At 38.0% G+C, this 17,211-nt stretch overlaps 1 protein-coding gene across 1 annotated transcript in view; it reads left to right on the forward strand.

Annotated features, from left to right (window-relative positions):
* Window positions 1-17,211, forward strand: part of LOC136862772 (serine/threonine-protein phosphatase 5) — a 239,688-nt gene that overhangs the window by 119,723 nt on the left and 102,754 nt on the right. The window contains exon 7 of the mRNA XM_067139018.2: window positions 13,089-13,231. Within this exon, the coding sequence (XP_066995119.1) occupies window positions 13,089-13,231 (143 nt within the window). The remainder of the gene's footprint in view (window positions 1-13,088; window positions 13,232-17,211) is intronic.

Below are 17,211 nucleotides of genomic sequence, written 5' to 3' on the forward strand. Positions count from 1 at the left end.
CCTCGCATACACACTCCCCTTGTTCATTAATGATTCCTGGAATGTCCTCCTTTGAACCTGTTTCTGCCTTAAAGTACCTATACAAACTCTTCCATTTTTCACTAAAATTTATATGACCACCAATTATGCTTGCCACCATGTTATCCTTAGCTGACTTCTTTGTAGATTCTATTTCCTAGTAAGTTCCTTCAATTTCTCCTTACTTCCATAACTATTTCTAAATCTATTAAGTTCCAACCTGCACCTCCTTCTTAGTCTCTTTACTTCTCTGTTATAATATAGTGGATCCTCTCCATTCCTTACCACCTTTAAAGGTACAAACCTATTTTCACATTCCTCAACAATTGCTTTAAACCCATCCCAGAGTCTGTTTACATTTTTATTTACCATTTACCAGCGATCATAGTTACTTTTTTAAAAACTCCCTCAAGCCTGTTTTATCCGCCATATGGTACTGCTTAATAGTCCTAATTTTAATACTTTCCTTTCTTTCACATTTATTTTTAACGACAAAAACAGCCTCGTTATCACTAATACCATCTATTACTTCGGTTTCTCTATAGAGCTCATCTGGTTTTATCAGCACCACATCCAAAATATTCTTCCCTCTAGTTGGTTCCATCACTTTCTGAATCAGGTGCCCTTCCCATATTAACTTATTTGCCATTTGTTGTTCATATTTCCTGTCGTTCGCATTACCTTCCCAGTTGACGTTTGGTAAATTGAGATCACCCGCTACAATCACGTTCCTTTCCTTATTGTTTCCCACATAGCTGATTATCCTATCAAATAATTCCGAATCCGCGTCAGTGCTACCCTTTCCCGGTCTGTACACTTCAAAGACATCAAGTTGCCTATTATCTTTAGAGATCAGCCTTACACCCAGAATTTCATGTTTTTAATCCTTAACTTTTTCATAGCTTACAAATTCTTCTTTCACCAGAGTGAATACTCCACCTCCTACCATTCCTATCCTATCTCTACAATACACACTCCAGTTCCGTAAGAAAATCTCTGCATCCATTATATAATTTCTCAGCCATGATTCAACTCCTATTACAATATCTGGTAAGTATATATCTATTAAATTACTTAATTTGATTCCTTTGTTTACAATGCTTCTTCAGTTGAGCACTAACATTTTTATGTCATCCCTACTTGATTTCCGGTTCCCTGTTCGCTTAACACCGCTCCCTAGGCCACCCCGTTTACCTGAATGTACCTGCCTATAACCCTTCTAAGCAAGTTTCCTAACTTATATGTACCACTGCGGTTTAAGTGAAGGCCATCTGGGCACAGATCCCTGTCTCCTACCCACCCATTAGGATCTAGAAATCTCACTCCCAGTTTCCCACATACCCACTCCATAGTCTCATTTAAATCCCCAATCACCTTCCAGTCAGTATCCCTCCTACAGAATATTCCACTGATAACAATCTGCGCTACTTTAAACTTCATCCGTGCTGCATTTACCAGATCCGACACATCCCCAACTATGTTGGTACTTATACCTGCTTGCCTTACATTGTTAGTACCAACGTGAAACACTACCACCTTCTCCTTTCCCTCTTCCTTCTCTTTACTTTCCTCAACATTTGCCTCAACCTAATTCCTGGATAACACTCTACCCTGGTTCCCTTTCTTCCTCACACTTTCCCCACATGTCTAACGATGGAATCCCCCATGACCAGAGTCTCAACTCTACCCACCTCATTTGATCCCCTCCCATCCTTGTCAGCCTTATCTTCTCTCACTGCTGCAGAAGCTACTTCCTCCTCCCTTTTCTCCTTCCCATGACCCTGTTCCAGCTGTCTTTTCCTTTCTTTACGCTACATTTCCCTTTCCTACCTTTTCCCTTCCTCCTACTTCTACACATCTCAGCAACAGTTCCCTGTTCCTCATCTTCCCTCGGTTGTTCTACCTGCAGTGACTCGTACCGATTTCTAACAGACACCTGTCCTGAATTCTGATCCTGAACAGAGCCCTTAGCCTGCAATTTCCTTCCCCTTAAAACATTAGACCACCTGTCTTCTACAATTCCCCCATTTCCTTCCCATCCCTCCTTTACACCTACTGTATCCTGTACATAATTTGAGGGAGGCCTACTTTCCTTCCTGTCCTCTGAGAGAATCGTAATTATCTCCCTCAAACTCTCCAACTCCTCCCTCATACTCCTTAATGCCTGGCCACACCCACAGTTCCTACAGTTGCACTGTTTAGTCATTATTTATGGAATAATGGGAAGAAAAGGAAAAATAAAATAACTTATTCTGTGCAAATAAAAATTAAAGGAAAGAAATAATGCCTATAAAAATGAAAGAAAAGAAATATTGCCTAGGATAGTTCACAAAAATCACACAACAGCAAGGTAATTAATATAAGCTACTACTACACTACAATACTACCGGTACTTAGTTGCACAAATTTTTTTGTACAACACCCTAACAGAATGAAAATTGCTGTTAATTACTGAAAACTGAAAGTAATACACAGGAATTAGGTCTACACAATTCTAAACTGCAGTTAAGTCTGCCCTAATTACTGTAACAGAATTCTAGTAAGAGAGTTAATACAGATACCACAGATACTATAGATACTACAGATGCTATACTACACAAATATTTCGCAGTAATAGAACAAACGCACTAAACAAAATACCTACTATAATACACTACAATGATTTTAAACTACGTTCAGACGTAACCTAATTATAATACAACAGGTTTTTACTAAGCACAATCTGAAATGGAAATTACAATTAAAGTTTGGAATTCGCAAGACTACTCACAATAAGCACTGAAAAATACGAGGTTGTCTACAATAATTTCTCAAAAATATTTCTGTCAAAACAACTCCTACTACTCCAGGAACTTGAATTGCAATTACTGGAATATATGAACTTGATTATTATTATTATTATTATTATTATTATTATTATTATTATTATTATTATTATTATTATTATTATTATTATTATTATTATTATCTAACCGCTCATAAATACTGAAAGATCGAGGGAGCGCAATATAAATTACGGATACTTTAACTACCTACTCAGAACTACAAATGATTGGAATACAAGATCAGCTGATTTTTATTTACTTGACTACACTGCACACTTTGTTCACGGCTGTAGCCAACAATGCAATATGTGAATATGAAGAGGGACAATAATCAATAACAATACGACTGTAAACTATTACCATGTAATCTCTTTAACTTCTTTTTAAATGGAAGTTTACAGGCGTGTCTTTTTTTTTTTAATGTAGTAAATTATTACCTTCGTGATAGTTTGAACGGATATCTATACGAAATAGCGGAGAAGTTGCGGCAGAGGTAATCTACCTTTGTAAGTATTATACCAACGAACCTACAGGTATTTACAAATATTTTTAAAGTTAATATTATTACCTAAAGTATTTCCTAAACCTAAATTCGAAACAAGGTACACCTAGCTAGCCTACTTAACCTAGAAAACGTAATTTACTGAAGACCAACTGAATTACTTGTTATAAAATTTAAATAAATATCACTACTCCCAATTTCTACCAACAAGCACTAAACACCACTATATAAACAGCACTAAATGAATCAGAAATACACAAAATTAAGCTATTTCAATAGGTTTTAACTACTTTATCACTACAATAATGCAAGGTCTCTCTCAACAGCCAACCGTTTTCAAGCACATCCAACAATGCAGATGTTCAAATTAATATTTGCATTATATTTTAAATTATCTGATTTGTCATTTGAAGTGAAAGTGACCAAAGTCATACATAATCTTAGGCAAGTGTTGCAAGTTTGACTTAACCACTGTTCCACTATAAGTTTCAGTGCAAGTCATTATTAAATCTGAAATATTAATTTAAGGCAAAGCAGTTGTGCACTTTTTTAATAAAGGCAACTGTGCTGAAAACAATTGCTACAAGGACATACACACTGGGCGAGTTGGCCGTGTAGTTGGGGGCGTGCAGCTGTGAGCTGGGAGATAGTGGGTTCGAACCCCACTGTCGGCAGCCCTGAAGATTGTTTTCCTTGGTTTCCCCATTTTCACACCAGGCAAATGCTGGGGCTGTACCTTAGTGAAGGCCACGGCCGCTTCCTTCCCATTCCTAGGCCTTTCCTATCCCATCATTGCCATAAGACTTATCTTTGTCGGTGCAATGTAAAGCAAATAGCAAAGACATACACAATTGTGTAATTTCAGTAAAGTCCATTTATCTCAACATTAGGTTAACCACCTAGCCGCATCAACCGCTTGTACATGTTGTGGCATACTGTCCGCTAGTTGCGTGAACCGCTTTCGAGCGTCAAGCCATTTCAAATGAGCACTGTACATCGCACAAGCTGCTTACAAGTGTAAAACCTTTCTGAACCTTTCTGTCATCTCTTGAGTGTCGGTTTTATTGCTGATTGCAGAATTCAAGTGGGAGTGGGGAAATTGTCTTCAGGATCTTCGCCTTTCCTGCCTATAGCACACTGCTCTTGCATCTAGTAGGTAGTGCTATCGGCATGGTGACTTACAGTGGTTATGGAGCTAAAAACAAATGGATTGATGATATTGTGCATATGTTGTTAGATTCAGAAGACAATGATGTTAATAGTGACAGTTATTTCAGCAATCTGAGTGGTGGCAATGATGCAGAATATGGTGACAGTGACATTATGGACATGCAAGCAAAGTGGGCAGAGTTTGGAATTGAAAGGTTCTTATGTACCACCGATTCTGGTTTGCATGTACACTTTGAAGATAACTGAAGTTATAGATATTTCTGAGCATCTGGATGTAGCGCTGCATGAAGGACAGTATAGAGTGAATAAGAATTTTCAAGCATTTCTTTTCTGATGAACTATTAGGACTTATAGCATTGGAAAGAAATTGTGTATATGTGCAATATCTTTTGTTTCATGTTAACCTTACTCTAATGAAAACAAAAGTTCATGAGGGAAAGTTTACTAGAATAAATTATTCAACAGGTGAAAAATAAATACTTGTTTAAGGGGGTTAATTGATTTTACTTTCACCCCTTCGCCTTTGACACGCCTAGTTAATGTAACCACTAAGGGGAAACCAAGCTTTGTCAGACACGATCAAATGTGACGGATATAAATCTCTCTAATGCATGGATTATAGCACCCATTGGGATAAGTTAACACGAGCGACAGGATCTGCAACGTTTAACTTGCGCTCTGCGGAAACATTATAGGGAAAGAAAAAGAAAAATCAGAATTTTAAGCACTCTCAGCACTGAGACAGATGAGTTGCCACACTCCTGTGCTAAACAGCTAGATGGTTTACGAGGGTTAACCTGAAGTCTTGCTCGGATATCTTCAAGATTTTCATCAGTTGAGACCCTCTTTTATAATGCCCCTCTCTGTTTAATATAGATCCAGTTGCATGTAACATTTCAAACAAAGCACGGATATATGGTTTTGATAGTACGGAACTTTCTGGAAATCGTTTGCAATATACGATAAAAAGATATCAGTTGCTCAATGATGTACCATAATACAGTAATAAGTTAAGGTGCATTTTATAATTACTGAGAGCGTCAAGTAATGTGTGACTGGGAATGTCAAGGAAATCATGTGTTTCACTAGCACAAGTACAGAACCTTACAGGACAGAGGATGGGATAAAGAAGCTGTTGTCTCCTGTTGGGTAGCTCCTTGCTTATTCCTTGAATAGCGGAATATATCCTGTCCTTCCTGTCAGCTCACTAACCACGTCTCACCTGAGATTGCCATAAACTCCTGTTTGGTGTTCAGTGTGTAACACTTCCACCAATGATGATATAACAGTTCATGCTAGATGGAAAGTCAAAAACCCTTTTGTTTAAGCCACCACCATAGTTTAAAGATTAACTTAGAAGGTTCCATTTGTTTGAGCCTGGGTCAGTTCTTTCCTCTGACACAAATTTAAGAATTGGGGGGTTCAGGATGTAGTTACATTGAGCTGCCGAACTAAGTAGCCCAGATGGTAGAATTGCTGGGCTTCTGAGCCCAAGTTGGTGGGTTCAGTTCCAACTTAGTCCACTGGTGTTTGAGAGGCTCAAATACGACAGATGTCTTACCTAAGACCGTATGTGACAATTTCAGGGGAACAACACTACTCAGTGTGACGTATAAAGTATTACCATAATAGTAGCAACACGACTGAAACCATTCATGGAAAGTGCACTGGGGGATTACCTTGTGAATTTAGGAGTGGTAAATCCACATCTGAAACAGGCTTTCAATATAGTATTAGACCTCAGTTGTACACTGCATCATTGGCAGCATGTGTGGGTTTACAGTAAGGATTACTGTACACTCTGAGAATAAACATTATGCAGTACAAGGATTTCATAGCTGACAGTTTCCTCACTTTATATCTTACACCTGGTAAACCTACTTAGCATTATTCATACATTCCACAGCACCTTACGCTCCCCACTCTCCATTATTTTCTGCTACACCCCGCATTTGTGCAGAACAAAATAGTTTTCGTGACTTATGCCCCAACCCTCGTATAGTAATACACAAGAACCTCATTTATCCAGATTAGGTGGGACTGGAACTGATCCGGATTATCAAAAATCTGGATAATCTGGAGAAACTAAACAAACAAATACAGTACATGGCATATAATCTTTTAACATAATTTGTACCCTTTTCTCAATTTAACAAAAAAGTATAACAACACTTTTCTTACATTTACAACTGTTTTATGCACTAAAATGATGTGTGAATTTTTTCTGTTTTACATTCGTATAGTGTTTGCGCCCAGCACGATCATAAAGACGTTTTACTATCAATAGTTCTGCCGGTGTGGTTTCAGTCTAGGTTTCTAAATTGGTCATCAGTTTGTCCAGCTGCATTGCTGCCTCTCCACGAGTCATTGTTTCTTCTGATGGAGCACTGGTTTCATTTTTGAATTCGCCATCAGTGAATTAGTAGTGCGTTGCATTCAGAAGAGGGTGGGTTCGAATCCCACCTCGGCTGTCCAGGGAATGGTTTTCCATGGTTTCCTATTCTCAATTCCATGTGAATGCCAGGACGGTACTTTTGATAGACCGTTGCCAAATTACTTCCAATTCCTGTCCTTAACTATCCTTGGCGGAAAAACATTCAAGAAGAGTCAAACCCGTAAAAGAAATACTGTATGAGTAAAAATACATTCCTTTTATTTTCAATCTGGATAAACCAGAGATCCGAATTACTGAGGGCCGGATAAACAAGATTCTTGTGTACTGTATAAAGTTAACAGGATACTTGCCTCCAGCTTGAAAGTATCATGGCTAGAAGAACTGGCTAAAGCATTCGTTCATAATTCAGTTTGAAAGAACCACAGATGATAAATCAAGTCATATGTAGAAATATAGGAACATGAGAAAGAAAACATAATAGAATCACTGACCCTTCACTGTCATATCTATATATATAAAGTAACTTGTCCTGACTGACTGATTCATCATCGCTGAGCCAAAACTACTGGACATAAAAGAAATTTTGGGGATACATTGATATTAACATATAGGTGCTTGTTAAGAGAGAATTTTTGAATATTCCATCGCTAAGGGGGTGGAAAAGGGGGTGAATTTTTAAAATTAGCATATCGGCAGTATATCTCAAAAAGTTAACATGTTGCAGACGTGAAAACTAGTATTTGGTAGGGGTGGATGAAAACGGAGATGAATTCCTTTTACGAGGATACATATATCTCAAAAACTGAAGATGTTACATTTTTGATAGTTCGTATATGGAAGCTCTTCTAAGGAAACAGGCAAAGTGGGGAGTGTGAAAGGAAGTGAAAAAAATTGAATTCTTTTTCTGGAGAAACTTATATCTCAAAACGGAAGGTTACAGACATGGAAATTGGCATCTGGAACCTTCTTTAAAAATAAAGAAACATGCACTTTTTGGGTGGGGGGAAAACCAACTTAACAGGCGGGGGTGGAGTGGAAAAGGAGTTGAATTATATTCATGAGGATACTTATATCTCAAAAACTGAAGATGTTACAGACATGAAAATTTGTATTTGGAATTTTCTTTCAAAGTAAAGAGACACATAATTTTTGTCTTTGGAAAATCCACTTAAGGGGGGTGAATTAATACTTTGTATGAGGATACTTATATCTCAACAACTAAAGATGTTACAGATGTGATAATTAGTATTTGGAATTTTCTTTAAAAATAAAGAAACACGCATTTTGGGGGGGAAATCAACTTGGGGGCGGGGGTGGTGAAAAAGGAGTTTAATTCCTTTTTGTGAGGATACATATATCTCAAAACTGAAGATGTTATAGTCGTGATAATTGGCATTTGGAAGCTCTTTTATAAATAAAGAAGCAAGTATTTTCAGTTTTCGGAAAATTTACTTAGGGGGCCGGTGAAAGGAAGTGAAAAATGTAATTCTTTTTATAGTGAAACTTATATCTCAAAATCTTAAGGTTACGCACGTGAAAATTTGTATTTGGAATCACCTTAAAAAATAAAGGAACACGCATTTTTTGGAGGGGGGTGGGGGGAATCAACTTAACGGACTGGGGTGAAAAAGGAGTTGAATACTTTTTGTGAGGATACTTATATCTCAAAAACTGAAGATGTTAGGGTCATGAACATTTGTATTTGGAATCTTCTTTCATTGTAAAGAAACACATGTTCTTTTGTCTTTGGAAAATCCACTTAAGGGGGTGAATGAATTGAAAAATTAGTTGAATTCTTTGTATGAGGATACTTATATCATAAACTAAAGATGTTAAAGATGTGAAGATTGGTATTTGGAATCTCCTTTAAAAATAAAGAAGCACGCACTTTTGGGGAGGGGGAATCAATAATAATAATGCTATTTGTTTTACGTCCCGCTAACTACTTTGTTAAGGTCTTCGGAGACGCCGAGGTGCCAGAATTTAGTCCCGCAGGAGTTCTTTTACGTGCCAGTAAATCTACCGACACGGGGCTGTCGTATTTGAGCACCTTCAAATACCACCGGACTGAGCCAGGATCGAACCTGCCAAGTTGGGGTTAGAAGGCCAACACCTTAACCGTCTTAGCCACTCAGCCCGGCAGGAGGGGGAATCAACGTAACGGTTAGGAAGGGGTGTGAAAAAGTAGTTGAATTACTTTTATGAGTATACTTATATCTCAAAAACTGAAGATGTTACAGACGTGAAAATTAGTATTTGGAATCTCCTTTAAAAACAAAGAAACACACATTTTTTAATTTTTTGGGGGGGAAAATCTACGTAAGTTGTGTGGGGTTAAAAATAAGTAAATAAGGAGTTGAAATATTTTTATGAGGATACTTCATCTTAAAAACTGAAGCTGTTACAGACGTGAAAGTTGGTATTTTGAATTTCCTTTCAAAATAAGGAAACACATGATTTTTGTTTTTGGAAAGTCCACTTAAGGCGGGAGAGGGGTGAAAAGAAGTGAAGAAGAAGAAGTTGAATTATTCTTGTGAGTACACATTTATCTCAAACCTGAAGGTGTTACAGACATACAGACATGAAAACTGGTATTTGGAATTTCCTTTAAATATAATGAAACATGTATTTTTTTGTTTTCGGAAAATCCAGTTAAGGGGCTGAAAAGAATTGGAAAAGCGGGTGAATTTTTAAAATGAGTTCCGGTATATCTACATTATATGTCAAAAACTAACATGTTAGAGACTAGAAACTTGGTGTTTGGAAAGTCCTTTAAAAGTACAGGAACCTGTACCTTTTTGTTTTCGGAGAAGGCACTTAACAGGGGGTGAAAAGAAGTGAAAAATAGTTGAATTATTTTTTATGAGGATACTTATATCTTAAAAACTGAAGATGTTACAGACGTGAAAATTGGTATTTAAAATCTCCTTTAAAAATAAAGAAACATGTATTTTTTGTTCTCGGAAAATACACTTAGATGGAGGTGAGGGTGGGCGGAAGACTGATCAAGGGGTTGAATTAATTTTATGGGGTTCTTATGTATATCTCAAAAACTGAAGATGTTACAGGTGTGGGAATAGGTATTTGAAATCTCCTTTAAAAATAAAGATACATATATTTATTCTTTCGACTTGAGAGAAGAATGTTTCTCACATGTACAGTTCTATCTGCATGGTCGTCTTAGCCACAGAAGGTAATACCACAAACATCGTTTACAAAGAATTTGTGGGGTAAATGAAACTCAATTTTTGGGTGAGTTTTTATACTTTAGAAATTTTCAGATAATGTCTTAGTACAATGCCGAGGAACGATTACTTTGATCAAATTACGAAACCCACGCGAGCAAAGCTGCAGGTAATTGCTAGTATAGAAATATATTAACGTCGAAAGGAACATATACTGTAAATACATTACAACTAGTACTCACTATGTTACTTTGAAAGACAGATGTTTGTGTCTTCCTTTTGATGTTCCAGTCTTTCTACATTACTATAAAGACAGCGGTTTATGTGTTCCTTTTGATGTTCCTTTCTGTGTATGATTTGACTTTCACTTGCCATTCTGTTTTATCCTATTATGTTCCTTTTTATGCTCCTCATTGACACTCAAGCCATTCAGATGACAATGCTTGCACTGTGGCTTTTTCTCATCGTCTGCACTCCGAAATCATTAAGTACAGAATATTCATCTAGATTTCCTGCTTTTCTTCCCATCTATGCCCAAGTCCTTCATTTTCCTTTGTAACCTATTCTCCTTCATTTGCCTCTCATAATAATCCCATCACAAAATCAAATTCATATGCTTAGGATTACTTATAGTTAACTGAATTTGAGCTTTTCAGTTGATCAGACTAGGCAGATTGGATGTGTGGTGTGGGCCATGTAACTGTAAGTTTACATTCAGGAGATGGTGAGTTCGAAGTCCACCATCGCAGCCTTGAAGATGACTTTCCAAGATCTCCCATTTTCACACCAAGCAAATGGTTCCTTGGCAGTCCTAGCCTTTTCCTACCCCATTGTTGCTAGAAACATTTGTGAGTTAGTGGAACATTAAACCACCAGCAAAAATAATCAAAGTTATAAAGTTTTAATTTTAAAAATGTAAATGCACATTTTAGGTACAAGTAAAACATTAAATTACATCAGTTGTTTAGTATAATGTTATAAAACTGCATAGAAAAGCATGGAAGAGTGGTTAAGACAAAAATGATAAGCACCTAGAAGAGAAGAACATAATATATGATGCACTGTGTAATCTTACATTATCCTGAGTTGACAGACTTAAAACTTAAAAACCAAACTAAGGAAATGCTGAAAGGTAAAACTTCTGAACAAGGGATATGCACAGCCTTATCTAGTTTGTTCATTTTTAACTTTACCGTTAAATCTGTACTGTAAATATCCTCCTACTATTGCTCCTACTTGTTTATATTTGTAATGATTCTTGCTATTTTTAAGCCTGTTACCTCCGGTTTACAAATTATATGTATGGAGTTTAGCTATCTTTAGTTCCTTTACAGCACAGTCAGCGTGATAACAGTGTTGTAAGGTAAGGTTCTTCTTGTACGTTTTTCTTCTTACAGAATATGATTGACTGTTGGTTCGTTTTTAAATGTCAGTGCTTGCATGTTTCTATTATCATAGGTTAGGATTTTCATATCCGTGTTGACGTATAATTAATATAGTAGGATTTGAGGGATGTTCCACCATTCGACACAATGTAAAATATTTGAAATTTATTTAAATAAGTAAATAATAAATGAATTGATTAATTAATTTAATTAATAATAAATTAATAAATTAAATAAATAAATAAAATTTATTAAAATAAATTGCAAATATTTTACATTGTGTTGATTGGTGGAACATCACTCAAATCCTATTATATTATGTTTCTGTTATGAAATCTGTACTTTCAACAGTGGCTGTACTTGATAATATACTTCATTAATGGATTGGTTTGTAAAATAAAGTGATTTTGGGTGAAAATAGGCAGTTAAAATCCTCATTCTTGGCTGATGTGAATTTTTTCAATTTGCTTTACGTCGCACTGGCACAGATAGGTCTTACGGCGATGATGGGATAGGAAAGGCATAGGAGTGGGGAAAGAAGCGACCATGCCTTAATTAAGGAACAGCCCCGGCATTGCCCTGGGGTGAAAATGGAAAACGACAGAAAACCGAACCATCTTCAGACTGCCAACAGTGGGATTCGAATTTGCTATCTCCTGAATGGAAGCTGACAGCTATGTGTCCCAAACCGCACAGCCCCTTGCTCGGTGCTGGTGTGAAAATGGGAAACCATGGAAACCCCATCTTCAGGGCTTCCAGCAGTGGGGTTCAAACCTACTGTCTTCTGAATATAGACTTACAGCTACATGAATCGTACTGCATAGCCAACTCAGTCGATCAGTCTGTTTTGTATATTAAGTAGTACACTTTTTGTAGTTTTTATTGTATATTAAGTAGTACACTTTTTGTAGTTTTTATCACTAACTCTTTATGCTAATATGGTAATTTAAGATAAATATGGTTGATTGCTCTTGGCTTATTTGTGGTAAAGGGGGAAGATTGTATAATTGATGAAATACCAATATTTGCTAGTATACAGGTTAGTAATTTGCTCGTGCAACTTCACCATTTGAATCCTGCACAGAATTGGAGATGAAAATGTTACTGGAATATTTCCATCCAACAGAATAAAGTATTGCTGCATTACACTGTTGAAAATATCCAACGTGCCACTCTAGGTCAGATTTTCTACTTTTACATGAGCTGTTGAAGTTTGATTTCCTCTTAGTTTAGAAGATAATTTCTGTCAGGTTAACAGCTTCTTTTCCTAATAAATATTTTTATTATCTTTATTATACTGTTCTGGTGAGTGGCGGCAGAAGCAAATTGCAATTTTATAGTACCTTCCATTATGCTTTATCAGTTTATGTTGACATCAGCAGTTTTTGTGTACAGTTGAATACTATGTAGAAGTAAATTTTCTTTACTCAATTTTATCATTGGCCTTTGTATTCATTTTAGTTGTGAGTTGGGGTGTATTTCCTTTATTAGACACACTATATAGTGTCGTAGTATTTCTTTTGACCATAGAGCATCCTTTATACAGTAATTTGTGATATATAATGCTTTGGGAAATTGAGGTTTATATTTCTGATTTGTATCCCTTAGGTAACCATGAGAGTGAGAGTATGAATAAAATGTATGGCTTTGATGGAGAAGTGAAGGCCAAATATACTCCCAAGATGAGTGAATTATTCACTGAAGTTTACAATTGGTTACCACTTGCTCACCTTATTAATAAAAAAGTGCTGGTAAGTGAGTCTCTCTAACATAGGCAATGACAATTACAGTAGATGGTACAATATCAAACATGTAGTAGGTAAGAAAAGAATTAGAATAGGTGTTCGAATAACAGTTAATACATTATGATCAGGATCAGTACAATGGAAAGTAAATTAGAAATCTAAATAGAAACAGAAATAGAGATTAGATTGAAAATAATGTCTTTTCCAAGCAAGCCACAAATGAAATATATATATAGTATAATCCATGGGGCATTCATTTGTGTGTTCTTTTGAGGATTTTTACTCACTTCTTGGTGAAGTAGTAAGCCCATACTTTGTATGTGTATTTTTTGTATAGTGTAGTTTTCCCAAAAAAACTTAAAAGTACGAAAATACAATAATGTTTGCATAAATAATGACATATCGCTCGCACTCTCTCTCTCTTATCATGGCCATTGCAATGTCTCACTTATCCATGTACAGCCACCTCCAATAATAATGACAAACATCATACATGCATCTTTATTATAAACTAGTTGATGTACCCGTGCTTCGCTACGGAATTCTACATTGTACACAGAATTCTAGGTTAGGTAGTGTACACGTTGTGAGCAAGATTGTCTTAAATTGTATAGCTCTAAACGTTGCCCTAAAAATGCGACGGGAGGTTACCAAACAACTTTTCTCATATGAAGACTGAGGGAATTTTCACTGTAATGGTAGACCCAATTTCATACCATCATTCACAATCAGGTTAGAATGTTTTCAGTATAATGCCTTTTTACATTCTCAGAAAGACTGTCTTAGTGGTTTTCCCAACTGAAATGAACATACAATGACATCAATAGGAATGGCGCGATTAAAAGCAATGCTTTCATATTACAAAATACTCGTTCAAATTAAACACCACACATTTTCTCACTTTTAACGAACAGGGCTATGCTGCCTATCTAACAGTCCAAAGTTCCAGACCAAAGACCAAACCGCAGACAGTCGTAATCCGCGAACACTCTTCGGCTTTCTCCGGCGGGGAGAGGGTCGAATAGTGGAGACTCCCAGGGCAAAGCTATGCCCAATTACTATTTTGTTTTCTAGGAGTACCCGATGAGTCGGAAAATATAAATTCACTACACTGGCGGCGTAAAATCTATCTGACTTGAAGGCAAATTTTTCCTCCAAGCCAGAAGAGAAACCCCCTCTTCACTGCTAGTTTGGAATAAATTGAATGTAGAATTTAATAAAAGTGAAGAGAAAGAAGCTTTTCTTAAGAAACGGCTCTTTTCAGAGTTGAATTTTGAGTTATTTAGTGAATATTGTGGTGCTATAATTTGGAAAAGGCCTAAATTGTTATTCTAGACCAGGCCATACTACTACTAGTACTAAGTGAGGCTCTGCCTTAAGTATGCACACTGCTCGTTCAAAACAGCGCGTCAGAGTAGCGATGGAATAGCTGAAATACTATGATGATCCAGTGTGTTACGTACCAGCTGTATCAGAAAATGTATGAACCAGAGGAATGGCATGCTAAAGAAGAAAGTTTTCTAACTCCCTGGCTATTTCCCGCCAATATTCAGTCAGGCTGTTATTCTCGGTACGCAGCAGTAATCCCATCTATCGGAGTTGAGAGGCAGCATAAGAGACACAGAACATCGCAATAAACAATGGTCAATGTAATGTTATTGTTGATCAATGTTACGCGCTTTTGATATTATAGGCCTTCACATTTCGTTTTATTCCCACTCTGAAATATCACTCTTATCATAGACGGTATGGTAAAACTGAATAAAAGATAAATGATCTGAAATTGTATTCTCCATAACTTTATCATACAGTACTTTTCGATAGGCCCAATAACATTGGTATTTAAAAATGACATTTTAGGCGCCTTCCCCTAAACTACAATTTCATCCAGGATGAATAAAATTGTATATAGCTTAGACTGTAGTTTCTTATTCCCCTACTCTATATACCGATTTTCATTCAATTCTGTTAACCCATTTTCTTGTGGCTCGGCATTGATATGGACTTGGCAACAAAAATACAAATTCATGAATATCTGTGTTATCATAGCCGGTACGGTAAAAATGGTCGGAAATTTAATTCTCTGTAACTTTGGTTATGTATTATTTATCGATACGACAAGTAATAATACAAATATTTGAGAATTACATTTAGGCCTTCCCCTAAACTACCATTTCACTCAGCGTAAATACAATTACTTATAGCTTAAATTGTAGTGGCTCATTCTCCGACTTTGCATACCAATTTTCAATGAAACAGGACCACTAATAACGTAAATATTTAAAAATTAAATTTTAGGCCTTCCCCTAAACTACCATTTCTTTCAGCGTGAATGAAATTATTTATAGCCTAGATTGTAGCGACTTATCCTCCGACTTTGAATACCAATTTTCATTAAATTCTCTTTGGCCGTTTTCTAGTGATGCGTGTACATACATACATACATACATACAGACAGACAGAAATTACGGAAATGTAAAAAGGGCATTTCCTGGTTACTGTGGACATGACCGATGCAGAAATACAATTCTTTTCAAATTCTGAGCAATGTACAGACAAAACTCTTATTTTATATACACTGACTGACAGAGCAAATGCAACACCAAGAAGGAGTGGTCAGAACTTTATGCCAATTGCAGGGTAGACTGACGTCACTGAGGTATGCTCATGATGTGAAATGCGCCGCTGTGCTACGCACGTAGCGAACGATAAATGGGACACGGCGTTGGCGAATGGCCCACTTCGTACCGTGATTTCTCAGCCGACAGTCATTGTAGAACGTGTTGTCGTGTGCCACAGGACACGTGTATAGCTAAGAATGCCAGGCCGCCGTCAACGGAGGCATTTCCAGCAGACAGACGACTTTACGAGGGGTATGGTGATCGGGCTGAGAAGGGCAGGTTGGTCGCTTCGTCAAATCGCAGCCGATACCCATAGGGATGTGTCCACGGTGCAGCGCCTGTGGCGAAGATGGTTGGCGCAGGGACATGTGGCACGTGCGAGGGGTCCAGGCGCAGCCCGAGTGACGTCAGCACGCGAGGATCTGCGCATCCGCCGCCAAGCGGTGGCAGCCCCGCACGCCACGTCAACCGCCATTCTTCAGCATGTGCAAGACACCCTGGCTGTTCCAATATCGACCAGAACAATTTCCCGTCGATTGGTTGAAGGAGGCCTGCACTCCCGGCGTCCGCTCAGAAGACTACCATTGACTCCACAGTATAGACGTGCACGCCTGGCATGGTGCCAGGCTAGAGCGACTTGGATGAGGGAATGGCGGAACGTCGTGTTCTCCGATGAGTCACGCTTCTGTTCTGTCAGTGATAGTCACCGCAGACGAGTGTGGCGTCGGCGTGGAGAAAGGTCAAATCCGGCAGTAACTGTGGAGCGCCCTACCGCTAGACAACGCGGCATCATGGTTTGGGGCGCTATTGCGTATGATTCCACGTCACCTCTAGTGCGTATTCAAGGCACGTTAAATGCCCACCGCTACGTGCAGCATGTGCTGCGGCCGGTGGCACTCCCGTACCTTCAGGGACTGCCCAATGCTCTGTTTCAGCAGGATAATGCCCGCCCACACACTGCTCGCATCTCCCAACAGGCTCTACGAGGTGTACAGATGCTTCCGTGGCCAGCGTACTCTCCGGATCTCTCACCAATCGAACACGTGTGGGATCTCATTGGACGCCGTTTGCAAACTCTGCCCCAGCCTCGTACGGACGACCAACTGTGGCAAATGGTTGACAGAGAATGGAGAACCATCCCTCAGGACACCATCCGCACTGTTATTGACTCTGTACCTCGACGTGTTTCTGCGTGCATCGCCGCTCGCGGTGGTCCTACATCCTACTGAGTCGATGCCGTGCGCATTGTGTAACCTGCATATCGGTTTGAAATAAACATCAATTATTCGTCCGTGCCGTCTCTGTTTTTTCCCCAACTTTCATCCCTTTCGAACCACTCCTTCTTGGTGTTGCATTTGCTCTGTC

The sequence above is a fragment of the Anabrus simplex genome, chromosome 2 (genome assembly GCF_040414725.1).
Source record: "Anabrus simplex isolate iqAnaSimp1 chromosome 2, ASM4041472v1, whole genome shotgun sequence".
Taxonomy (NCBI): domain Eukaryota; kingdom Metazoa; phylum Arthropoda; class Insecta; order Orthoptera; family Tettigoniidae; genus Anabrus; species Anabrus simplex.